Source organism: Brachypodium distachyon, chromosome 3, assembly GCF_000005505.3.
Source record: "Brachypodium distachyon strain Bd21 chromosome 3, Brachypodium_distachyon_v3.0, whole genome shotgun sequence".
NCBI classification, from domain to species: Eukaryota; Viridiplantae; Streptophyta; class Magnoliopsida; order Poales; family Poaceae; genus Brachypodium; species Brachypodium distachyon.
Window position 1 is genome coordinate 36610577 of NC_016133.3, and position 26016 is coordinate 36636592.

Genomic DNA, 26016 nt, shown 5'->3' on the forward strand with positions numbered 1-26016 from the left:
ACCCAGTGGAATGGAATGCCATCCAGGCTGCAGCAGTAGTATTGTGCAGGACAACAGACCTACCCCAAGTACCGCTCCTAAATACTTTTTGTCGGCACACCCACTGTCGTTTTGTACACAAAAGGGTCGAATCAGCCACACTTGAATACTACTGTACTTTCCTTTCTAAAGCCCCGGAGCAGCCTCGGCCGCTCGCTGCGTCAAACCGAACCAAAAGCCAAAGAAAGCCAAATGTGAAAAGAGAGCCGGCGAACGTCCACCGATCTAAAGTGCGTACGCACGCGTGTGGGAACCAAAACGTAAATACTACGTGCTGGGGCCGTCTCGTCTCTCTCTGCCGCGTCAGGCCCCACACCCCACTACTACTCTCCCCCGCGGCAGCCCCGTGCCACCGCCTATCTCTCTCTCTCTCGCCATGGACGGAACTCCAAGCCATTAGCAGCATTTGGCAGGGCCTCCTCCCATTTCTTCCTCGGGAGCATCCATCTGCCCCCTGCCTGACGGTACGCGCTGCTCTCCTCGCTCGATCTCTAGTCTCTCTCTACTGCACGTGCTCTCGCTTCGCTTCGCTCGCGGGGAGTCGAGTTACAGTTAGTGGTTCCGCGCCTTTGCGGAACTGCCGATGATTTGGCTGGCTGTTCATCCTGGGGATTAGTGAAATCCGTGTAGGGTTCCTATCTTTCTCGCCTCCATCTGCTTGCATTGCTTCCCGTTCTCGGCTTACGGCCTTTTCGCGTTTCTCGTCCGAATCTGCCAGATTGCAGCTCGCAAAGCAATGTCTTTAGCCTAATAGGGGAGAGCGAGTCCGATGCTACTTTGCTGGTGTTGCCTGCTGAGACAAGCTTTCTTAAGAGGGCGCGCCGTGCTTGTAAGACGAGATCTAAATTTTTATCTGCAGCGCGTGGAGATTTTGGGAGTGCACATTTCTCACCTGGATGTCGAATTAGAGTGCCAATTAGTATGATTTTTCTTTGTTTGGAAAGAGCTGTGTGCTTAATTAAGCATCTTTTCACCCCCTCGGTTTGGATTTTTTTTTCCGTCGACTTTTTTATAAGCGGCCTTTTGTTCGTTAGTTGCATGCATTCCAAGACGGCGTTCAACCATCCTCGTCTTGAATTCGCTCCAGATACAACTAGGACCGACATTTTACTACTGACATTTTTTCAGAAATTTGAAGCAACTAAGAATTAGGAAAAAAAAACGTTGCTATAGGAATTGTTTTGAGTTGCTTTCATGGTTTATCTCTTTGCTACGGTCTTGTCAGCAGGCAGCAGCTACGGGTGCTTTCGCTGAAATAAATGAGTTGTTTGCCAAGACAGGTATAAGGATAGCGGCTCTGGTGTTGGCGTCTTGAGTTTTGCATCCCTGGTTTACCTAAACTATCAATTGGAATTGATGGCGCTTGGTGGTCTGACTTTACTGGACTCTCAATTGTGATTGAAATAGCTGAATATTCCGCACATTTGCTTATATTGAAGATGTACGAGAGTATATTTTTTTAAGACACAACTCTCACTAGGATGTCTCCATCATGTATTGTAGTGTCAAATAATCTAGAGACTAGTGTACATATGGTATGCTAGGAAATAGCACATACTACCTCCGTTCCATAATTCTTGTCGAAATATTACATGTATCTAGACGCTTCTTAGGAATAGATACATCCATATTTGAACAAATTTGAGACAAGAATTATGGAACGGAGGGAGTAGCTTTTTTTTTTGCGGGTAGAAATAGCACATAGCTTTGTTCCTTCTAAAGTATGAGTGACCAGGTATTGCATAAAATTTTGTCATTTGATGCTCATGATGTAAGGTATTTGTGAAACAATTCTGAATATCTTTCTTTTCCTAGAGAAAAATCTTAATGCTAACTTCTTACAAAAATTTCAGGAACAAAATGGGGCTGCTATTGTCGAATTGGTTTTTTCTCTTCTTCGCTTTCGTTTCATCATCGTGGAGTTTGAATTTAGATGGTCAAGCCCTTCTTGCACTGTCCAAAAATCTCATATTGCCAAGTTCCATAAGCTACAGTTGGAATGCTTCTGATAGAACTCCTTGTAATTGGATCGGGATTGGTTGTGACAAAAAGAATAATGTGGTCTCTCTTGACCTATCATCTTCTGGAGTTTCTGGTTCACTAGGAGCTCAAATTGGACTTATAAAGTACCTAGAAGTCATCAGTTTGCCAAATAACAACATATCCGGTCCAATCCCTCCAGAATTGGGCAATTGTAGTATGCTTGATCTATTGGATCTTTCTGGGAATTTTCTGTCTGGTGAAATACCAGAATCCCTTGGCAACATCAAAAAGCTATCATCACTCTGGTTGTACAATAACTCCCTCAATGGAGAAATACCAGAGAGGTTGTTCAATAGCAAGTTTCTGCAGGACGTGTACCTCCAGGACAACAGTCTCAGTGGTTCTATCCCTTCGTCAATTGGTGAGATGACAAGTCTCAAATACCTTTGGTTGCATTACAATGCATTATCTGGAGTACTGCCAGATTCAATTGGCAACTGCAGCAAGTTGGAGGATGTATATCTACTATATAATCGTTTGAGCGGTAGTATTCCGAAAACGTTGAGCTATGTCAAAGGACTGAAGAATTTTGATGCCACTGCAAATAGTCTCAACGGAGAGATTGATTTCAGTTTTGAGAACTGCAAGTTGGAGAAATTCATATTGTCATTCAATCAGATAAGGGGCGAAATTCCACCATGGCTAGGGAATTGCAGTAGGTTGACAGAACTTGCACTTGTCAACAATAGTCTCTCAGGCCATATTCCAGCTTCTCTTGGCCTATTGAGCAACCTCTCCAGGCTTTTGCTTTCTCAGAACTCCTTGTCTGGCCCAATCCCTCCTGAGATTGGTAATTGTCGGTTGCTGTTGTGGCTAGAGATGGATGCAAACATGCTCGTGGGTACTGTTCCTAAAGAGCTGGCTAATCTGAGAAACTTACAGAAGCTCTTTCTGTTCGACAATCGCCTCACCGGGGAGTTCCCTGAGGACATTTGGAGCATCAAGCGCCTGGAAAGTGTCCTTATTTACAGAAATGGTTTTACTGGGAAGCTACCTCTAGTGTTATCTGAGTTGAAGTTCTTGCAAAATATCACACTTTTTGATAATTTCTTCACTGGAGTCATACCTCCAGGTTTGGGTGTTAATAGCCGGTTAATACAAATTGATTTCACCAACAACAGTTTTACCGGTGCAATACCACCGAATATTTGTTCAGGGCAAAGTCTGAGAGTGTTCGTCTTGGGGTTTAATCTTCTCAATGGTAGCATTCCATCCGGTGTTGTGAATTGCCCAAGTTTGGAACGAATCATTCTCCAAAACAACAATCTTACTGGACCCATTCCACAGTTTAGAAATTGTGCAAATCTGGACTATATGGATCTGAGTCATAATTCCTTAAGTGGAGACATTCCAGCAAGCTTGGGCGGATGCATAAATATTACCAAGATAAACTGGTCAGATAACAAGCTTTTTGGTCCAATACCACGTGAAATTGGAAAATTGGTGAATTTGAGATTTCTTAATCTATCGCAAAACAGTCTACTGGGTGAACTGCCAGTGCAGATTTCTAGGTGCTCCAAGCTGTATTATCTGGATTTGAGTTTCAACTCTCTGAATGGTTCGGCACTCATGACAGTAAGCAACCTGAAGTTTCTGTTACAACTGCGGTTGCAGGAAAATAAATTCAGTGGAGGTTTACCTGATTCTCTTTCGCAATTGCATATGCTTATTGAGTTGCAACTTGGTGGCAACATTCTTGGGGGTAGTATCCCTGCATCATTCGGAAAGTTGATCAAACTAGGCGTTGCATTGAACCTCAGTAGGAATGGACTAGTGGGTGATATTCCAACACTACTGGGAGATTTGGTAGAGCTGCAAAGTTTAGATCTGTCATTTAATAACCTCACTGGAGGTCTAGCCACATTAGGAGGTCTGCGGTTACTGAATGCCTTGAATGTTTCTTATAATAGATTCAGTGGACCAGTGCCAGAGTATCTTATGAAATTCCTGGATTCCATGGCAAGTTCGTTTAGAGGAAATTCTGGTCTCTGTATTTCTTGCCATGCCAGTGATTCTTCTTGCAAGAGATCTAATGTTTTGAAACCTTGTGGAGGATCAGAAAAACGAGGAGTACACGGCCGATTCAAGGTTGCTCTTATAGTTCTCGGTTCATTGTTCTTTGCAGCACTACTTGTACTTATACTCAGTTGCATCCTTCTAAAAACTCGAGCTTCAAAGACAAAAAGTGAGAAATCAATCAGTAATTTGCTTGAAGGCTCTTCTTCAAAATTAAATGAGGTTATAGAGATGACAGAAAACTTTGATGCCAAGTATATCATTGGTAAAGGCGCTCATGGGATTGTGTACAAGGCGACATTGCGTTCAGGGGAAGTATATGCTATAAAGAAGCTTGCAATTTCCACACGCAACGGTTCTTACAAAAGCATGATTAGAGAACTGAAGACACTAGGTAAAATTCGGCATAGGAACTTGATAAAGCTGAAAGAATTTTGGTTGAGAAGTGAGTGTGGGTTCATACTTTATGATTTTATGGAACATGGTAGCCTTTATGATGTTCTGCATGGTGTTGGGCCGACGCCAAACTTGGACTGGAGTGTGCGCTATAACATTGCTCTTGGAACTGCCCATGGTCTAGCGTATCTTCATCATGACTGTATCCCTGCAATCATTCACCGAGATATTAAGCCAAGCAATATATTGCTGAACAAGGACATGGTGCCACGCATCTCAGATTTTGGCATTGCAAAGATCATGGATCAGTCTTCTGCTGCTCCACAGACCACTGGGATCGTTGGCACCACTGGATATATGGCCCCAGGTATGCATGAAACAAAGCAGTATTGCACAACTGTTCCTATATTCTGCTTTAGCATGCAGCAACTAATTGGACTATTGTCGATACACTTTAAATTGTAGAAGTTTCAGTGAAGTTTTACATAACGCCACGCCAGCCATACCTTTCTGCTTTGATACTACTGAGATGTGTTCAGAACACCTTGTTGAAATCATGATCTTGATATTTTCAGATGAAAAACTGTTATCTGATGGGCTGTGTGTTTCCTCGCAGAATTGGCATTTTCCACCAGGAGCAGCATCGAGACCGACGTGTACAGCTACGGCGTTGTACTACTCGAGCTGATAACTAGAAAGATGGCGGTGGATCCCTCGTTCCCCGACAACATGGACATTGCCAGATGGGTGCACCACGCACTGAACGGCAAGGACCAAGTCGCGGTCGTCTGCGACCCAGCCCTCATGGACGAGGTCTATGGCACGGACGAGATGGAGGAGGTGCGCAAGGTCCTGTCCTTGGCTCTCAGATGTGCCGCCAAGGAGGCGGGGCGACGGCCGTCAATGATCGACGTCGTGAAGGAGCTGACCGATGCTAGGGCTGCTGCCATCTCATCGTCAAAGCAGGCGAAACAGGGCTCCCGTCGCGTGGCTTGTCCTGATGGCTAACATTTGTGACTAGGCTGTTGAACCTCTTTTGCCCAGGTGTGTGTGGTCAGAATGTAGTCTCGATTTGGCTTACTGCAATTGGCAGTGGTTGTGGCTGATTACAACTGGGTGATTTATGCTGGCAACTGAGCTTTGATATGAGTAGTTTGCAGTGGTACTAATTTCTAACTAGATGCTTTTTTTTTAGAGGAATTTCTAACTAGATGCTATGTATGTAACTGAGCATTCCTGGGACACCTGTAGCGTCCCTCTCCGGCGATGGCTCCGTGGGAGAAAGTCAGGCGGACTGGATTCCGCAAAACGTGCCTGTTACGGGCTAAAAAGCCCAACATTACCGTCTTCTGCTCGTGGGCTCGTGGGTCCCTCAAACCAGAGGATGGCGCGAAACTCTAGGTGGCGGCAGCACAGCTCGGGCCACGCGGCCGTCACTCCCACTCACCCACCTCTCCTTGTTCACTCACTCCTCAGTCGTCACACCCCCCCCCCCCCCCCCCCAAGTCAGTTCGTCGCCACTCGCCGCCATTAGTCCATTATTTTTGTCGCCATGACGTACGGACGCCGCCGCTTCTCCTGAACGCTCCGGCCGTCTCCCTCCCTCCCTGGTACCTTCACCGGCTTGCTTGGACTCCAGTTCCAGTCATCCTAGGGCTAACCTTTTGACACTTCGTTCTTGCTGGGACGAGATGTTGTCCCCCTTATTTCGCCATGTTTTTTTCTCTCTCTCTCTTTATTTTCTTGACAGTTGACACAATGTGCTTGCTTTAGCTGGTGAAAATCTCATCCTTTTCTGTGTGGTGTTTGCTTCCAAATCCAGGTCGGTTTGGATTTCTTTCGCGGTGATTGATTGGATTTCTAGATCGGCAGGAGCAGTTCAATCCCCACTTGATTTTCGGATTTGTTTTTGGCGTCTCGCTGCCGTTGTCATCTGGGTAGGCAGGAGAAGCAAATGGGCAGATGGCTTTCCAGCAGGAAATCCAAGCAGAGGAAATGGGGGAGCGGCAGCCACCGCCATGGACAGGGCGACAAGCCCAAGGTGAAGCCCCAAATTCCTGCTTCACTCAACTGCATTTCTTCTTCTTCTTTCTCTCGTAGATCGCCCGATTAATGAGAAATTGTTCGATTCATCCAGCCTGTGAGGCACCGCGCGTCGCCGGCGAGGCTCATGAAGCTGTATCTGCACCTCACCGCCGGGCAGCGCGAGCTCATAGAGGACGCTGGCTTCGGGGGCCTGCTCAAGCTCCGCTGCCCCGTGCTGCCCGCCAAGCTCTGCACCTGGCTCCTCCGGCGGTTCGACGCCGACTCCGGCGAGCTGGTCATCCGCGCCGGCGGCCGCCGGGGCCGGATCCCTGTCACTGCCGACAGCGTGCACCGGGTGCTCAGCATCCCGAAAGGTGGCCGCGATGTCGTGTACGGGCTGGACGAGGACAGCATCAGCTTCGTCTTGGACAAGTATGGCGTCTCTAGCATGCCCTCCATCGTGAGCCTGGAGGATTCCATCAAACTGATGAAGCAGGCCGACGAGCATTTCCTCCGTACGTTCATGATGATCGCGCTGTCAACGTTCCTTTGCCCCAACAGTGGCCTGAAGGTTAGCCCTCGGTGCTTCCCGTCACTGGTGGACATCAGCAAAATTGGGGAGCTGAATTGGTGCCAGTTCGTGGTGGAGCAGCTCAGGAAGTGTGTTTCTTCTTATGGCAAGAAGAGGAGTGTAGGGGGCTGCCTTTTCTATCTTGTGGTGAGCATTTTGTATATCTGCAATGATTCCACAAGCAGGGGGGAAATATATCGGAATGGTTTTATCTTCAGCATAGTGAAGTTAGTTTTAACCCTTCTTTTTTGCTACAGATTCTGTATCTTGACTCGCTTGATACCCGCGACTTGGAGATACCCAGTGAGACACCACGAGTATCTGTGTGGAACAGAGAGCTTATCGATAAAGTCATGGCAATGGACATGAAGAATGATTCCTCTTTTGGGAAATGTTGTGTGAGTTCTTCTCTTGGAGCTTTTCTTCTGCGATGGTGACACTTTTTGTGTATGTCCTGATCATCCTCTGTATCTGCTTCAAATGTTATATGTAGTTGAAAAGGGAATCCAAAAGAGATGTCAACTCCAGGGGCACGTCAAGTGTGTCTTTTCTGCTTGGAGACGTCTCAGCGATAGCAAATTTTGTGTCATCAAATGTCCTACCAGGGTATTGCCCAAAGGTAACTACAACCTTTTATTTTTGGCAAAAACAGTAGATGCCTATGTTGAAAAATTGACATTCGCATTTTGCCTGTACTGAATTTGTGCATTTCCACATTTTTTTGCCTGTAGAATAAGGAGGTCTTATGCAATGCCACAACCAATCTTTGTTCAAGTATCACAGAAGCGCTCTCGAAGTTCATGCGCGAAGTCTCTGGACTTGAAGGTGGCAGCAAAGAAGCTGGCAAATATAGTACCAGAGCTACCACGACAGAAGATAATAATGTGGATAACGATGATGACCTGATGGATGTCGACACGCTCCCGGATGAAAGTTCGGAGCTGGCAACTAAGGACATGGAAGACGCATCAGAAGACGAGTGTGAAGATGAAAGTTCTGAGGAGGGCGATGCAGATGATTCAAGCAGCGCGGACTCTGAAGATGATCCTGATTGGCACTCTAACAGAGTGACACGGATTCATTCTCAAAAAAACACAGTGACACGGAATAGCAACAAGAGCAAAGAGCCTAGATATGGAAAAAACAGACCTGGAGAAGTGATAAGCAAAGGTTCAGGGCATGATTCAGACACTCCAGAGGGAGATGAAAGAAGAATGAGCCAGTGCGACGAAGAAAATCCAGATGTGGAAAAACTAAAATCAGCCAATGTTCATGAGGATGTGGTGGCACCTACTACCACTATGTCACAGGCAAGGAGCAGACAACAGAAAAACAGTGAAAAGAGGTGTTCTGTTGAGGACAAGATGGTGATTCAGTCTACCACCCTGCTGCAACCCGGACCATCTGCGATGATGTTACATGATAAAGGGAGCATGCAACAGAAAAACAGTGAAAAGAGATGTTTCGTTGAGGATAAGATGGCGATTCAGCCTGCCAGCCTGCTGCAACCCGAACCATCTGTGGTGATGCTATATGATAAAGTGAGCATGCAACAGAAAAACAGTGAAAAGAGATGTTTCGTTGAGGATAAGATGGCGATTCAGCCTGCCAGCCTGCTGCAACCCGAACCATCTGTGGTGATGCTATATGATAAAGTGAGCATGCAACAGAAAAACTGTGAAAAGAGGTCTTTCGTTGAGAATAAGATGGTGATCCAGCCCGCCTTCCCGCTGCCAGGAGGGCCATCTGTGATGATGTTATATGATAAAGGGAGCCCCTCAAAAGGAGACAGCAACATGGACAAGGCTCCCCTTACTGACTTTTTTGAAGGAAGTCCTGTTATCGATTTGAGTACTCCGTCAAGTTCAGACAGCGAGTGCACCATCACAAGGACCGTAGCAAATCCTTCTTCTGTTAAGGGCCTTAAGAAGTCCTCGTGACTGGCAGCTCAGTGGCTGAAATGCTGATGAACAAATATGGAGAAAAAGGGCATCGTCATTGTCATCTTCGGTAAAGTTACTCCTGCAAATTGTTTTGTTTCATACTCTGCATTGCACAATTTGTTTTCATCGTGCTTGCTGTTTTCATTTTACGTCTAGGTCTCTTGTGAAATATTTGAAGAAGAAATGAGTAACTCAAACTTTTCCTAAGCTGCCAAGATATATTGTTATTTGTGAAAAAGTTTGTTTTGGTATCATCATCAATTCATGATTCATGTTGGAAGCATAAAAGATTACAACATTCTCAGTCATTATTTTTGTTGCCTAGTTAAGCTGGCTTTGATTCTCAGGAAGAAAAAAGTGCTGAGCTTTGCTCAACTTGTTCTGAATTACTTAATTCTTCTTCTGAATTTCATTATGCTAGCATGAGTTCCCTCTCTTCCCCGTCAATTTTGTTAGAAGCACCGAGATGATTTTGAGCTTATAATCGCTATATGACCTAATCACTCCACAGGTTGCTCCATTTTCCAGACAAGCAGATCGTTGCAAAATAAGACTCACGTACCCAATATGCCATCAATTATGAACCTGGGACGGTACTAGAATTCAGGGAAGTGTAACTGTAGATTGTAAGCTGACGTTGTAAGCTATGTACAATATGTATCTAACTGGCGTCTACTATCTGCATTATAAACTGGAGCAGAGTATGTATAATATATATGTATCCAGGACTTCCTTTGCGTGGTTTCCAGCATCATGTGCCCCGACCAGGGCTCCAGCAATGAAAAAAATTGAAGAACTAATATGGCCTTAGTTTCTCGGCGAATCTGGCAAACGGACATGTCTCCCACCCCATGACTGAACTGCTGCTTTCTTGTTGTTTCTTCCAGAAGCAGTACGTGGTTGTTTTCTTGGAGAGGATGTTTTTCCTGTCTGAATTGAATTCTTTCTGTGTCCACGAATGCAAACTGTGAACCTCCAGTAAACTGGCAGCCCAAGGAACATACATGGGATGATGCATGCTTGACCATTGCTGGCTTTCTGGTTTTTGCTGAGGTGCAGAGAAGATGAAGGAATTGAAGAGGCAGAGATGGAACCTGCAATGCCTGAACATGTGTATATGCAATGGCGCGGAACTGACTAGTTGCTAATGGTTATGCAATGGAACTGAGAGCTACATGCATCCATCGAGTACATTCGAAAAACTTGCAAATGAGTGTCAGTAACTAACAGCCACTCTCATGTCCAGAAATGCAGTTCATTTTTAAAAAAATCGCTCGGATCGTTTTGCTTTGCGGGCAACATGACATGGTGATCATTGATCAACCATTATATTCAACCTGAGCTAGCGCTGCAGTGCATATCACTAGAGCTGCTTTAAGCCAGTTGTCATCAGCGAAAGGCAATTTACAAGTTTGAGCAGAAGAGGGATCATATCAAAAGGGGGCACGGAGGGAGGTGGTGTCCCGGCCGAAGGGGACCGTCATTAAGTTGATGATAGAATAGCCTCATCATGTTTTTGGGGTTTTCGTTCGATTTTGGGGTTTTTGGCTGATTTCTTGGCGAATCTCCAGACGGTCTCATGTTTTTAGGGTTTTCGTTCAAGAGTTTTCGTTATCATGACCACCTACACCCCGTCTGGTACACGGTTTTGGGCAAGTCCGCAAGAATAACCTTTTTGACTGTTTTCTTGGGCCATATCCCACTTTTTTTTTGTCTTTCGTCCGATATTCTGAGATTGTGACACAAGCTACACGATTTTGGGCCGTTTTGGACCAGTAAAAAAAAACACTGTTTTGGCCGTTTGTGTGATTTATATAGCCCACGTTTTGGGGTTTTTGGCTGATTTCTTAAGCTCTTTTACGGTGATTGTCCAGTACTTTTCAGTACTCCCGTCGGGATTAATTATGTCCGTTGATCGAAACTCGTTAAGAAAAAATAAATTAATGGACTTCTTGAACATTTCGGATCTGCATGAGAAGAATCAAAACCACCAACAAGTTCGTTTGACGCAAACAACAAGAAGTTCTTGAAAACAATTCTGCATCCAGTGAAGCCGGTCGAACAAAAAAAAGATCACGAAGTAAGTACTCAAATCGAGTTCAGAAGAAAAAAGAAACATGCCCAGTCGGCTAGGATCCGCATGGCCTTATTTGCATCACCACTGCCTCTAGTCGCCGGGCTCGCCCCTGAAGCAACACGATTTGATCAGCTCCAGAGAGACGGTGGCTGGATGGGGATGGGAACGACTCCGCACTGATGCGATGTCCTTTCTCCGGCCGCGCTGATGTCGCTCTCGCTGCTCCTGGCGGTGGCAGCTTCGGCGTTGAGGCGAGCTTGCTGCACCATCGGACGGATCGGACGGCGCCGGGAATATGTCAGCTACGTTCATGGCCGATTTCACGGGGACATATATGATAGGCTTCAGGTAGGCCACCAGGCTAGCTCTCACGTAGGCTCTCGGCGGATCGGCCAGCCCAACGCACAGATCTCGGTGCAGCAACGGACGGTGGGATAGTTCAAGCTGTTACCTGTACGAGCCAAAAATCCACGCTCTAAAAAAATAAATCCATTATTTTGGTGCTTTGCAGTACTTTTGAGTATTTTTGTTTTAGTACTTTCCGGCACTTCTTATTTTTTCACCGTTGGATCACCTAGGTTGGACGGTTTCTAAAATCGCCAACTATTGTAAAACTTGTATGATTGCTAACATCATGGTCCCTATTACACCATCTTGTGCTGTGCAGAAAATTCACTGTTTTGATCTTTTTTGGTCGACTTTTTGTTATCACGACTTCCGATACACAATAGGCCATTTTTAGGTTAGTGCAGAAAAATCATTGTTTTTGCCGTTTTCATGCTCATGTTTTTTTTGACTTTTTGTTGATATTCCGATATCATGAACCATGCACAGTTTGGGCGCATTTTTTGCCAGTGCAGAAAAATCATCATTTTGTCTGTTCTCGTGAGCTATAGCGCGTGTTTTGCGTTTTGACCTGTTTTTTAATATTATGATCACCGATACATGGTTTTAGACCGTTTTGGGCTAGTTCTGAAAAAACACCGTTTTTTGCCGATTTCATGGGCTATAGCCCATATTCTTTTGGTCGATTTTCCGTCAGCATGAGCTCCGATACATGGTTTCAGACCTTTTTGGATCGGTTGAGAAAAATCACTATTTTGAATGTTTTCATGAGTTATAGCCCACGATTTTGTGGTTTTGGCTGATTTTTCTGATATCGTGACCCCGATGCACGGTTTAGGGCCGTTTTGGGCTAGTGCAAAAAAAACATTCTTTTGGCTGTTTTCGTGGGTTATAACCCATGTTTTTGGGTCTTCGGCCGATTTTCCGATATCGTGATCACTTTGACCATTTTTATTGGCTATATAGAGAAAAAAAAATTCACAATTTGGCAATAATTTTTAAGGTTTTGGACTTTGTGTGCAGTATGAGGGTCTATACAATCCTAAAGGAGTACGAAGACAAGGTATGGCCGTCAGCCCGTGCATCACAATTTGAGAAATTTACACATTCAATCAAGCTATAAACGTGAGCTGGAGGCAGGATTAGACGTGTGAGCAACTCGCAGCATGCATGCCAAGTAATGGCATGCATGTTGTTGATACTTAAAAAATAAAATCGATGAGTTAGGAGTTGACTCAGAATATATCCTGACCGTATCCTTGCGTCGTTGTTGAATTAGCCTGAAAGTTTATGTAAACCAAACCCGTGTGAGTGATAAGTCTGTTGGTCTGAACGTACTCTGACGGAACCAAGTCTGGCATGTATTAAGGCGTCAGAACTGGAACGAGTAAAGAAGAGGAAGCCACAAACATGAGATGGCATGATTTGTAATGGAGCTTATTAAACATTGGATCTTGTTACGTATACATGCTTTCTTCATTTTTTTTACATACTGTATTTGTTTGGGTATGGAATTTGGAGGTTGGATTAATTGCAGTCGGAGAGGAGACGGAGTAGTGAGCACGATGCATTTGACCACGAGTTTCGACGTACGTCTGTTGGACAACAGGACAAAGCTAGGTTGACTTTTAGTCTATTTGTTTATCAAGTTTTCACTGCATGCGTCATGGTGAAATCTAGATTCCATGCGTCATGGTCAGTGTTTTGTATGTGCGAAATACTTTCTGATGGACAAAGTAAAACCAAGTCAGAGTAAACATAGTTTTTTTTTAAAACAGTAGCAGGTCTTGGGTGTGAACAGAATTAAGTTAAAATTGCCCTTAAAAAAATGAAATGAAGCTACAATTAATCAAGAAGGCAATCAATAATCCGCCCATATGAACGATGATTGCGCATGTAGCGTAGCAGCAGTCTGTATGCAAACATGGATGGAGCACTGAGTCGTCGTGCGCCCCTCTCCTTGGCGCCTTCTCCAGTCTTGACGCACGCACCCCTTCCGATTCCACCTCTCTCCAGTACTTGGTTGGTTGGTTGATTGGAACCATTCAAATAACATGGGCACGGACGCGCTTCCTCATTCCTACCTTTCAAACCTCGATCGCTCCATTGCCATTGCCGCAGATGCATCACGTCAGATGAGGAGGAAAAGGTTCCTTACTTCCTTGCTCTTACCTCAATTCTTCTTCCTGATTGCTTGCACACACCCTGTCATTATCTCCTGATTGATCGTTTGCCTTACTAAGCACCCCCTGTTTTTGGAAACAAAAGAGGGAAACCACTCATCCAGTTCAATTTCCAAAAAACTATGTATGCTGTCTGTTATGATTTACTACTATTTCCGGTTGTGCTTTCCTAATATTTCTTTGCAAAAATAAAGCTACAGAGGGACTCATGTCAATGGTTTCCTTTGTTCCGCCATTTCATTCCACCTGCAGATCAGCAGCAACAAGATAATAGCAACGGAGAGAAGCAAGTGCGGAGTTGCGTGCTAAAGGAGGAGGACATGGCGTCCAAGGGAATCCTCAAGAACAGCGGCTCCAGCCGCATGCCGCCGCACGGGCCCAGCAGCAAGCCGCCGACTGCGCCAACGTCAGCACCACAGGTCGTCTTCGGACGGCGGACAGAGTCTGGACGGTTCATCAGCTACTCCCGGGACGACCTGGACTCTGAGATCAGCAGCGTCGACTTCCAGGACTACCATGTCCACATCCCCATGACGCCGGACAACCAGCCCATGGAGGAGGACGAAGCCACCAAGGCCGAAGAGCAGTACGTCTCCAGCTCGCTCTTCACCGGCGGATTCAATAGCGTCACCCGTGCCCACGTCATGGACAAGCAGCAGGGAACTGGCTCCAACATGGGTCGCCCTGGACCCAAGGGCTCCAACTGCATGGTCCAGGGATGCGACAGCAAGATCATGCGCAATGGCCGCGGAGACGACATCCTCCCCTGTGAGTGCGACTTCAAGATCTGTGTCGACTGCTTCACCGACGCTGTCAAGGGTGGCGGCGGTGTCTGCCCTGGGTGCAAAGAGCTTTACAAGCACACCGAGTGGGAGGAAGTCCTCTCTGCCTCTAGCAATGAGCTGACACGGGCTCTGTCCGTGTCACATGGACCAGGCTCCAAGATGGAGAGGCGCCTTTCGCTGGTCAAGCAGAGCACCATGAACCACAACCAGTCTGGTGAGTTTGATCATAACCGCTGGCTCTTCGAGACCAAGGGGACGTATGGCTACGGCAACGCCATTTGGCCGGACGACAATGTGGATGATGATGGCGGAAGCGGAGGAGTCCCAGGCCATCCCAAGGAGCTCATGTCTAAACCATGGCGGCCACTCACCCGCAAGCTCAAGATTCCAGCTGCTGTCATCAGTCCTTACAGGTCCACCTTATTCTGAAAAACTAGTGTCATTGTTGTTATCTGTCAGTAGTTAAATGCTCAGGTTAATGCTTAATCAAGAAGATATACACTTCTACACCACATGAGTAACAAATCAACCAATACATCGAACTAAATGAACTGTAATTTTCCATTCTCCTCTTATTAGGCCCATTCCTAGTAAAAAAATAATCAGTTCAAAATGATTAGAACCAGCTGCTGTTCAAATTTCAAGTAAATGAAGTCAAGCAATAGAAATGACAGAAGCAAGCCCGGTAATAATCATACTATACGAATTGGTTTCACTACTAACCAAATGCATATACATAGTGAGTGAGCTTGCCAATTTCTGTCAAAGATCATAGTATTTGTACACAGACTAGTTAAAAAGCCTGCACATATAAAATGAGCTTGCAAATTTCTTCCAAAGACTAGCGTGTGTATATGGACTAGTTCAATGTTTTGTCTAAATTATAATATACTAGCATTTGAAAGAAAATATCGAGATCCCAAACTTGTATAATATTTTACTGTTTTACACTGTAAGCTATGGTGCTGGTTCAATATTTCAGTTACATATAGAACTCCTAATATACATGAAAACTTCTACATGTGCATTGCCATCTTACCATACCTTCTTGTCTGAATCGTTCCTTGTTTTCAGGCTCCTTGTACTGATCCGCTTGGTTGCACTGGCCTTCTTCCTGATGTGGCGTATCAAGCACCAAAATGATGACGCCATCTGGCTCTGGGGAATGTCAATTGTTTGTGAGCTCTGGTTTGCATTTTCATGGGTGTTGGACCAGCTTCCAAAGCTTTGCCCTATTAACCGTGCTACAGATCTCTCTGTACTCAAAGAAAAGTTTGAGACACCAACGCCTAACAATCCAACAGGCAAATCTGATCTCCCTGGGATTGATATCTTCGTGTCAACCGCTGATCCAGAAAAGGAGCCAGTCCTGGTCACTGCAAACACAATTTTGTCAATCCTTGCAGCTGACTACCCTGTTGAGAAGCTTGCATGTTATGTGTCCGATGATGGAGGCGCACTGCTCACCTTCGAGGCAATGGCTGAGGCAGCAAGCTTTGCTAATCTCTGGGTGCCATTCTGCAGGAAGCATGACATTGAACCCAGGAACCCAGACAGCTACTTCAACCTGAAGAGAGATCCTTTCAAGAACAAAGTGAAGGCAGACTTTGTCAAGGACAGGAGAAGGATCAAGCGTGAGTATGACGAGTTCAAGATCCGCGTTAACGGCTTGCCAGATGCCATCCGCCGCCGCTCTGATGCATACCATGCCCGTGAGGAAATCCAGGCAATGAACCTTCAGAGGGAAAAGATAAAGGCTGGAAGCGATGAGCAATTTGAGCCAGTGAAGATTCCAAAGGCAACATGGATGGCTGACAGTACTCACTGGCCCGGTACATGGCTCCATTCATCACAAGATCATGCAAGAGGAGATCATGCAGGAATCATACAGGTACTGCACTACTGCTTAATGATAGTATAAACGAGATTTCAGTGTAGACCTATATTTACATGATTTTTATTCTATATCACAGGTTATGCTTAAACCACCTAGTGACATGCCAATGTATGGGAACATTGAAAAGTCACCCCTTGACTTTTCAGTAGTGGATACACGACTTCCAATGCTGGTGTACATGTCACGAGAGAAGCGCCCGGGATATGATCACAACAAAAAAGCAGGTGCCATGAACGCACTGGTTCGTGCATCAGCCATCATGTCCAATGGTCCCTTCATTCTTAATCTGGACTGTGATCACTACGTCTACAACTCAAAGGCCTTCAGGGAGGGCATGTGCTTCATGATGGACCGTGGTGGTGACCGCCTCTGCTATGTGCAGTTCCCTCAGCGGTTTGAAGGCATTGACCCCTCTGATCGATATGCTAACCATAATACTGTTTTCTTCGATATCAACATGCGAGCTCTTGATGGTCTGCAAGGACCAGTGTATGTTGGTACAGGATGCCTCTTCCGCAGAATTGCCCTTTATGGCTTTGACCCACCCCGTTCCAAGGATCACAGCCCAGGCTTCTGCGGTTGCTGCCTCCCACGCCGCCGAAAGGCATCTGCTTCCGATGCTAACCCTGAGGAGACAATGGCTCTCCGCATGGGTGATTTTGATGGGGACAGCATGAACCTTGCCACATTCCCGAAGAAATTTGGAAATTCAAGCTTTCTGATTGACTCCATCCCAGTAGCAGAGTTCCAGGGAAGGCCCTTGGCTGACCATCCATCTATCAAGAATGGGCGTCCACCTGGTGCTCTAACAATTCCACGTGAAATGCTGGATGCATCCATTGTGGCAGAAGCAATCAGTGTGGTCTCGTGTTGGTATGAGGAGAAGACAGAGTGGGGGACTCGTGTGGGGTGGATCTATGGCTCTGTCACTGAGGATGTTGTGACAGGGTACCGTATGCATAATCGTGGATGGAAGTCGGTGTACTGTGTCACACAACGTGATGCCTTCCGTGGCACTGCTCCTATCAATCTCACAGATCGTCTACACCAGGTGCTTCGATGGGCTACTGGTTCTGTCGAGATTTTTTTCTCCCGGAACAATGCATTGTTTGCTAGCTCCAAAATGAAGGTAGATGCCCCTCAAGAATTTCTATTTCTTACTAGTGTAGACTCATTAAAATTATGACTAACTTTTGATGCTTTAACAGGTACTACAAAGGATTGCATACCTTAACGTTGGTATATATCCCTTCACATCCATCTTCCTCATTGTCTACTGCTTCCTTCCAGCACTCTCCCTCTTCTCAGGGCAGTTCATTGTGCAAACACTCAATGTCACCTTCCTGACATATCTACTAATCATCAGCATCACACTTTGCCTCTTGGCCATGTTGGAGATCAAATGGTCTGGGATTGCACTTGAAGAGTGGTGGCGGAATGAACAATTCTGGCTTATTGGTGGAACTAGTGCTCACCTAGCCGCGGTGATGCAAGGTCTACTGAAAGTTGTTGCAGGAATTGAGATCTCATTTACACTGACATCAAAGCAGGTGGGTGATGATGTGGATGATGAATTTGCAGAACTCTATGTAGTGAAGTGGACTTCATTGATGGTACCACCTCTCACCATCATCATGGTCAACCTTGTTGCAATTGCTGTTGGCTTCAGCCGCACAATTTACAGCACGATTCCACAATGGAGCAAGCTTCTTGGTGGAGTGTTTTTCAGCTTCTGGGTGCTTGCCCATTTATATCCATTTGCAAAGGGTCTCATGGGCAGGAGAGGCAGGACACCCACTATTGTATATGTCTGGTCTGGACTCGTTTCCATCACTATCTCATTGCTCTGGATCGCAATTAATCCTCCGTCTTCAGCTGCCAATTCACAGTTAGGAGGGTCGTTCTCTTTCCCTTGACCCAATTAATGTTCAAACTTCGATGCTCTTGTTGGATTCACATACTAAATTGCTGAAGACAACAGTACAACATTCGGCTCTGCAGCAGGCCTAAATAGCACCCTGTGAGCCAAGTTCTGCATTACAAGATGGGTTAATCTGCAGTTGTCCATATCAAGTTCGTCACAAGAAATAGGATATTCTAGCATACTATCACTATTTTTGGTGCTTTCTGATATATTTATTTATATATTTGTTTAGACCTTGCTCTTGTTTGGATCATGTCCCTAAAGCAGATAATGAAGACATGCAAACAGGTGTAATGTGTTGTCAGTATGTTAATAATGTACATTACACAGTTTCTCACACTTGATCTGAATGCCATTCTTTATATCACAAGTCTTATTTCGTTTTTCAGAATTAGAGCTAACAACTCCACTGTATTCAGTCAGATATTCATCCCATAGACTGTGTATGAACACAGCAGTTATACACAAATGGCATGGCAGGTATTTATTTTTAAGACAAATTTAGTGCTTAAGTGGATTGAAAATATACCATTTGCTTAAGACAATAATCCAATACAAAATGAGTAAAAGTAAAGAATTGGGGAATTCGTGGTTTGCGAAGTCGTACTACCTCCGATCCACTTAGTTCAAAACTGAGGCACTTATTTTGGATCGGAGGGAGTAGTATTCACTAGTATCAAAAGAGTTATGATACCATCTGCTTGGTAAAATTATATTCTTAATACTTGAGAGAATGAATAAGAGTGCAAGTTGAGAACTGTTGTAGAAAAAGAGCTAAAGTGTAATACCCACAGATTGCAGTTTCTCCCAATCTAGTCCATAGACCATGTGGCAAAAGCATTTAAGGTGTAAGCCTCTTGAGATAGAGAGCATCACCATTGTATCATGGAAAGATCCAATATTGGCAAGACCACACTGCTTCATTCTCTGTGCTAAATCAAAGTGCACCAGTGCCTCTGTGGCTGAGGGCCCACCGACCTGCATCAGAGTAGAAACAAATCATTAAGGATGTCTTCTAAATAATTATCAACATAATGGCAGGATGATATTCAAAAGGTTTGTAGCTACGAAGTAAACATCTGTTCAGTGATTATGGTAGTTGCTGTTGGATGCTACAAGGAGAAAATGAAATAGGAAAGCACCTGTGGATGGTATAAAAACATTAACGATTTCTCCAGCCATTAGTAGTTTGTATTTTGATGCAATTATGCAGCACCAAAGTGAAGATACCAGAAGCACCATGTTTGTTCAGTCTAAAAATTGATTATGAAGCTGAGCATACAAGCAGATCACTAGTTGAGTCAGACCCGTCACTTTCAGCAATGGTCATATCCTCCAAATTGAATCTATGACCAATTGACTGTGAAAGTAACCTGCATGTTTTGGTGTTAAGTTTCATGCCTAGATTGTGCATTTCTCTGATCAAACCTATTGCTGAACTGATATGCTGCAACTTAACTAAGAGCACAACTACCACGTTGAATGAGATACTATCCATCTGAACGTTGGTACATTCCATTTCTCCAAGTAACTGTGTGACTGCATGCATATCTTGGGTTCTGCAAAGTCCACGAAGCATTACATTGTATGTACAAGTGTTGGGCGCGATTCCTGAATGCTTCATCTTGTCAAACAAATCACAAGCCTCTTCAATCAAATGGGCTCGGAATAGACCATGCAAAACAATGGTGTAGCACACAACATCAAGGGCATAATTTTGACGCACAGCCTCCCTGAAAATCGCGAATGCCATGTTGTTTTGCCGCCTTGAAACAAGGCCACGGAGGATTGATGAATGAATGTAGGCATCTGAATCAGGATTGCTTGCGAGAACACTGCGGTAGACATTGATTGCATGATCTATCCTTCCCAACTGACACAAACTATCCAATAATCCAACATAACTGTAGCTGTCTGGCCTGATGCCCAACCCGATCTTATCAATGTAGAACTGAAGGGCTTCGGATGGAAACCCTGACTTGCACAGAGCACTCAGCACAGAATTGCAAGCCACAAGATCATAAGAGATATCCGAGCCCAGAATTAACCTAGGAAGAAGATCTATGTTATGTGACAACTGCAATACATGTACTAAAGTAGATAAAGTGTATGCATCCGGCTTTATCTGGCTCTGGTGAAGATTTAGGTAAATATCTAGTGCCTCATCATATCTCCTCTCCTTCATCATGCAGTCCATCAGAACATTATATAGAACAAGGTCTGGGTTGCAACCATTGGAAGCCATTGATCCTAAAAGCTCGCTGACCTTGTCATGCCTCCCAGCTCGGAAGAGACCTCTGACAAGCGGTGTGTAAGTCACCACCGTGGGAGAAGAGCCACAACGTACCATGTTTTCCAGAATTATACAGGCCTCATCTAGCCTTCCCTCGCTGCAGATGCGAGCGATCAGACACGACCACATGACTGAAGTGATCTGCCGGCCCGAGACAAGCGCATAAGAGAACAACTGTAGCAGCTCGGACATGGTGCCAGCCTTACTGCAACAGGCAAAAACCGAGGCAAGAGAAGCAGAGCTGGGGATCAACCCTTGCTGCAGCATAGCCCTGAAACAGGTGCGCACCCCTGACCAATCCCCAGCTCTGCAAAGATGAGTCAGGACAATTGCATAGGTGAGGTAGTTGGGCGATGGGTTGTCCTGCATGAAGATCAGCGCGGCGTCGACGCGGCCTGTCCTGAGCAGAACGTCGAGGGCGATGTTGCGCGCGAAGATGTTGTGGTGGAAGCCCCAGAGAGGCATTTGGTCGAACAGGTTGAGGACGAGCGGGTATAGGCCCCCGCGCCAGTAGAGCCTGAGCAAGAGCAGGAAAGTGTGGGGGCTGATGGGGCAGCCGAGGTTTTGGAGCTCGCACAGGAGCTCGGGTGCGGCGGGGAGGCGGGAGGCAAGGCGTGTGGCGGCGGGGAGGACGCGGTCGAAGGAGGAGGGCGGGTGGAAATAGGCGGGGCGGCGGGCGCACCAGAGGAAGAAGGAGAGGGCGAGCGCGTCGGAGGGGCAGCGGGAGACGGCTGCGTCAACGAGCCGAGGAGAGAGAGGCGGCGGCTGGGGCTTGGCGGCGAAGAAGGCGGTGGCGAGTCTGGAAGAGAGCGGCGGTGTCCGCCTCCGCGTGGCGTGGAGCATAGAAGCAGCGAGTGAGCGGGGACGGAGAGGCTGGCATTGCCGGCGAGAAGGCGGTCGGGGGGAGCTCACTACTGAGATGCAGCAAGCAGACGCCGCCGGCACGGGCACGGCGGCGCTGCGCTGCGCTGCGTGACGTGGGGAGGAAGGATGCTGGAACGGCAACAAGGGAGTACCTAGACGAAGCAAAGCAACACATGCGTACCTATGCTGAATTGCTGATATCTCAAAAGGGCAAAATTTGACCTTGTCGCCGAAAATCAAATCAAATTACAAGATGCTATGGCTCTGTTCTAAGTTAAAAAATAAATTTGTTAAGTTTTTAGAAAAATTCTACCACCAGCAACAACACTAGTCGTTATCATATATATCTTCGAAGTGTACTTGTCTATATCCTTGATCAACTTTTTATTATGAAAAAAACTGACTTTAGGACAAAGATAAAAGAGGAAGTACGTACAAAATAGGAGTTCCAACTTTTTCTCTTTTGCTGCTTCCTTATCCTCCTGAGAGAATAGGCTCCTAAGAATAACGAATTCGGCTATACAGATTGAGTTAAAAAAACAAACGTAGAAATCATAGGCAGACGTCAATAAACCCATACCAGAATTCACAAATCCCACGGTTTGGCCCAACCATGAAAAATCAGCAAGATTTTCCTCCATCCATGCCACAAGTAAAAATCAAAGACAATCCGCTGGATTACAAATTATAAAACGCAACTGCCAAAACTAGAGTGACACCCTCTGCCGGTATGACCTTGTCCTCAACAATCCATGATACTGCGTTATGTCAAACCCCGGACGTGAACACTCTAGAGGATAATGAAGGAAAAAAGTTACAAGTCCAGATCAATTCATTATCCAGAAAACAACTATTACAAGCAGCACAGCCTGATCATCTCATGTTTTACACCGCCGCCTTGCTGACAACCAAAGCCTATTGCAAAAGCTTTCTGACCAAGTTATGCCGCCACGAGATCAGGAGTCTCTGCCTCAACCGACAACAGTGTGCTATGCACCTTACCAATCCATGAGTCCAACCGCTCACGCAGCGCCTTCACCTGTGGGATTCCAAGTACTCTAGGCTGGACCCATGAGACGTGAACTGTACTGTCCACTTCATCGATTATGCCTTCTATAAGATGAACCTGCAATGGAAAAGAATTATGTTAACAGGATAATTCACAGGCTCCACTGCTGCTTCAGCAACAGGCGAGAAAACACTATTTGCCCTGTCTATAACTTCCGGGGGGCTGCATTAGTACTGTAGCTGATGCACAAAATTTGTAAGAAAACACTGAATCAGGTTGAAGCATTCTGAAACAGGTGGAAAGTAGTACGGAGTATCATTTGCACCAACCATTAGCACATTCAAGGTCTACAAACAAGACTAAGATAGCAGACACATTGGAAAAACAGTAGATGGTAAAAGAAATAACCAATATACAAAACATGTGGAGATTATATACCTCACACAGCAGTTGACTTTGCAATCAAGATTCAATAGGAAATTTTAAAATAATTCATAAACAGTAGATCGCAAGTGAAAAGACATGAACTAAAAGATCAAGACAATTACACGTATCACGAGCTACCCATTGCTGTTCCATAACCACCCACCACCTAAACATGTGCGGGGTTCTCACGCCCAGGCAATAAAATACTACAAGCATAAGAAACATGAGATATACTGCAAAATTGACAAAGAAAAGGGGAACTTGGTCCATCCAGAAAGGAAGTTTCCATTAGCATGAAAATGAAACCTTATGGTAGAAGGATGTAGAAAGTGGAGTTACCGAGAGACTCTTCATAAGAAGACATTCCACTTCACTGGTAGAAAGCTTGGTCTGATCAGCAATAACACTTAATGGGATAGTTCTATCTTCAGATGGCCGGCTACATCATGCAAGATAACACAAAACATTAAAAAAATAATGAAGGGTAGTGGAGGTTATATTGAAAAGTATGGTACCTAAAGATTATCTCCATCAGACACAGAATATTGATCTTCTCCAGCAATGTCTTCTCATTCTGCACCAATGCAGGCTGTGCACTAAGAGCAGCATTGTGAACCCTGCAAAGTTCTTGGTAGAGAGCTAGGTTGCCGGTGTTGAATGCTTGTAACATGTGATAGACCCACTCCACCTTCGTTCCGATAAGACTATTGATCTAAGGTTACAAAGAAGAGTGATTTCAGGTAAGGGAAGTGTCAAACAAGTAATCTGAAGTCAAATCTAGATTTAACAATGTTCCTATTCTACTAGTCAGCTTGTCTTCAAAATTAAAAGAGATTAAAAAGATATTGTAGTACTATGCAAATTACTTGTCCAGCTAAACGATAGTTTGCTATGTTTATGTCAACCAAAAGAATTCTCCATAGTGTCAATCATGGTATAGAAGTTAATATAGAGCATGAGATTGAATATACACACATTTTTTCATATGTTCTGACATACGTTTGTACAATTAAATTTTTGCTCGCCAATAACTGCACACATCAACTGATGCAGTTGCTAATGTTAAACAATTAGTACTGCTAGTATTTGAGTTTGATACTATGAAAGGCACAACAGAAGCCTGACCGGTAATAACACCATGTTACAGTAGGTATCCAAATCCATCACCTTACTATTATTTGATAGCCAGGACTATCAAGTATGTGTAAAACCATATTTAACAGTATAAGCAACTGGAATATATATGACATAAGAATAAAGCGGAAGTTATACAAACAATGAGCTAGCAATGATAAAATGTGCAGAAGCAAGGAGTACTTACAATAGGGTGAGCTAACAATTCACCAAAATTGTATATGTTATCACCTAGCAAGGCTGCAAGGGAAAGGTCAAACGCCAAGTCCTGATGAAAGATAATAGTGTATCAAAATATGCAATTTGATGGGTGAGCTAACAATTCACCAAAATGAAAATAATAGGATTAACATCCACGGCACACTCCAAACTAACAAGGGACTCGATAAAATGAATCCTTCTGTTTACAATTGGCGGTTGGTGTCAACTGCAAAACATACCAGCTTGAATGACTCTGAAAGAGATTCCACGGTTGTGTACGCCAGATAGAGAAGTGCATTCTTATAGAACTCAGCAAACTCTTGGAGTGACTTATGGTACTGGGATGATATCCAGTAGAAGCTAGCATGAACAGCGGGATCAACATCAGTCATACCATCAAGGGTGGTCTTCCCTTCCTCCAGTAGGTTCTTGCACTCCTTTTGGTTCCCTTTATCAAGATGTATTGCAGCAATCTGCATCTTGACATGAAGAATAGGTTCATTAATCCGCGATTCCCTCGTCTCGCGCAACTTGGCAATTATCCCCTCAAGGAAGGTGATGGCAGCATCCTTGTCAGGATATTGGCGTGACGCTATCACCGCAAACTGAGCGAGTTTCAGCAGGTTGATCTTTGTCTCAAAATCAGAGATGAAATTGTTGTAGAGCTGTATGAGCGTATCACCGGTCTGCAAGAAACAGCGATTACCAGAGACACAGTTAGTTAGTGGTCAAAATCGAACAAGACACCGGAAGGAACATGAGTTCTCATACTGTTCATGCTGCATCTGGAATGATACACAGAGAGAGACATCTAGAATATGTGATTACAGGGAGAATGCACATGCATGCACACACCATTACACACGCATGCCCTGCCCACAACACACAATCTCAATCATGCAAGCGCATCCCCTAATCACACGCAATCACAGGCTAGCATGACAGACACCGGGGATAAATCTGCGAATATATAACTAAATTCTTATTGAAATGTAACTGTATTTGAATGTGAGCGCCATGGTTTGAATTAACTCTGGTGTGTACAATCGACCAAGAGACGGACTCTAGTGGGCGGATTCAACAAGTCACAAGTCCACCACCGAGCAAGAGGTGGTTCTCGAGACACATCTAGATTTCTATAGAAGAGCAGTGAAAGGGCGGGGGTAGGTACCTGCGCGGCCGGGATCTGGAGGAATTGGTCGAGCTTGAGGGTGAGCTGATGCCAGAGCTTGCGTTGGTAGAGGTCGGCGAGGTCGGCGTACCAGTCGGCGAGGTCCGGCCGCGCCTGGCGCTGCGCCTCGATGTACTGCAGCGCCATGGAGGACGACGAGAGCAGGAGCAGGCGAGGGCGGACCTGAATCTGGAGGAGAAGGCTTCTTCCGTCTAGGGTTTGAGGGCGGAACTGGGCAACAACAACAACAACCACCAGGTTTAGAACAAGAGCGACAGGAGGTGTGCGGCGAGGCGAGGGGAGGAGGAAGAAGAAGGAAGTAAAACCCTAGTTGGTAGAATGGAAAAATTGGGAGTAGGCAGTAGTAGCAGCAGCTCACCGTGCGGAGATGGGATGCGACGGGATACTTGCCGTGGAACGGAAGGGACCCGGATGGGAAATCAATCTCGGGATGGAACGAACCCGAGCCGGCCGGAGGCGAAGCCAACGAGGAGAAGAGGAGGAGGCGTGTGCGGACGGACGAGTTGCCCTGCCCCGTACAACCCAACTATTGCGACGCGGCCCACTATAGCCCAATCGATTACAGCCCGTTCGGTTTGACGTTAGGATAAAAAAAGTCTGCTTCTCATAAAAATAAATACTGTATCGCTCAAAAAAAAATACTGTAAAAGATT

At 45.3% G+C, this 26016-nt stretch overlaps 5 protein-coding genes across 9 annotated transcripts; 3 read left to right on the top strand and 2 right to left on the bottom strand.

Moving 5' to 3' along the window:
- Positions 1–297: 297 nt before the first annotated feature.
- Positions 298–5696, top strand: LOC100826773 (receptor-like protein kinase). Of its 2 annotated transcripts, none has more exons than XM_010236754.3 (3): positions 298–503; positions 1893–4861; positions 5111–5696. In XM_010236754.3, exons 2-3 carry the CDS (start codon positions 1900–1902, stop codon positions 5500–5502), a joined length of 3354 nt encoding a protein of 1117 aa, XP_010235056.1. In that variant the 5' UTR covers positions 298–503; positions 1893–1899; the 3' UTR covers positions 5503–5696. The 2 variants fall into 2 exon arrangements, with proteins under 2 accessions (XP_010235056.1, XP_024317565.1); XM_024461797.1 differs by lacking the exon at positions 298–503 and adding an exon at positions 538–665.
- Positions 5697–5978: 282 nt separating this feature from the next.
- Positions 5979–9833, top strand: LOC104584197. 3 transcript variants are annotated; one of them, XR_002965137.1, is made up of 7 exons: positions 5979–6104; positions 6317–6535; positions 6632–7237; positions 7348–7488; positions 7584–7709; positions 7822–9100; positions 9545–9833. XR_002965137.1 is itself a non-coding variant. In XM_024461798.1 (6 exons), the coding sequence occupies exons 2-6, from the start codon at positions 6449–6451 to the stop codon at positions 9028–9030; spliced, it is 2169 nt and encodes a 722-aa protein (XP_024317566.1). In that variant the 5' UTR covers positions 5979–6104; positions 6317–6448; the 3' UTR covers positions 9031–9105. The 3 variants fall into 3 exon arrangements, 1 of the variants encoding a protein (XP_024317566.1); XR_002965138.1 differs by having other exon boundaries at positions 9562–9833; XM_024461798.1 differs by lacking the exon at positions 9545–9833 and having other exon boundaries at positions 7822–9105.
- A 3597-nt stretch (positions 9834–13430) lies between these two features.
- Positions 13431–18583, top strand: LOC100827081 (cellulose synthase-like protein D1). Its single transcript, XM_024462028.1, has 5 exons — positions 13431–13604; positions 13891–14836; positions 15498–16314; positions 16397–17449; positions 17529–18583. Exons 2-5 carry the CDS (start codon positions 13959–13961, stop codon positions 18234–18236), a joined length of 3456 nt encoding a protein of 1151 aa, XP_024317796.1. The 5' UTR covers positions 13431–13604; positions 13891–13958; the 3' UTR covers positions 18237–18583.
- Positions 18214–21566, bottom strand: LOC100840948 (putative pentatricopeptide repeat-containing protein At1g16830). Of its 2 annotated transcripts, none has more exons than XM_003574347.4 (3): positions 19387–21566; positions 19033–19222; positions 18214–18352 (listed from the first exon to the last, which is right to left on the bottom strand). In XM_003574347.4, the coding sequence occupies exon 1, from the start codon at positions 21378–21380 to the stop codon at positions 19509–19511; it is 1872 nt and encodes a 623-aa protein (XP_003574395.1). In that variant the 5' UTR covers positions 21381–21566; the 3' UTR covers positions 18214–18352; positions 19033–19222; positions 19387–19508. The 2 variants fall into 2 exon arrangements, with proteins under 2 accessions (XP_003574395.1, XP_024317797.1); XM_024462029.1 differs by having other exon boundaries at positions 18217–18352; positions 19037–19222.
- Positions 21567–22002: 436 nt separating this feature from the next.
- On the bottom strand, positions 22003–25881 carry LOC100841254 (26S proteasome non-ATPase regulatory subunit 13 homolog B). The gene is made up of 7 exons (XM_003574348.4): positions 25722–25881; positions 25343–25573; positions 24411–24857; positions 24158–24238; positions 23352–23548; positions 23176–23275; positions 22003–22527 (listed from the first exon to the last, which is right to left on the bottom strand). Exons 2-7 carry the CDS (start codon positions 25487–25489, stop codon positions 22342–22344), a joined length of 1158 nt encoding a protein of 385 aa, XP_003574396.1. The 5' UTR covers positions 25490–25573; positions 25722–25881; the 3' UTR covers positions 22003–22341.
- Positions 25882–26016: the final 135 nt, after the last annotated feature.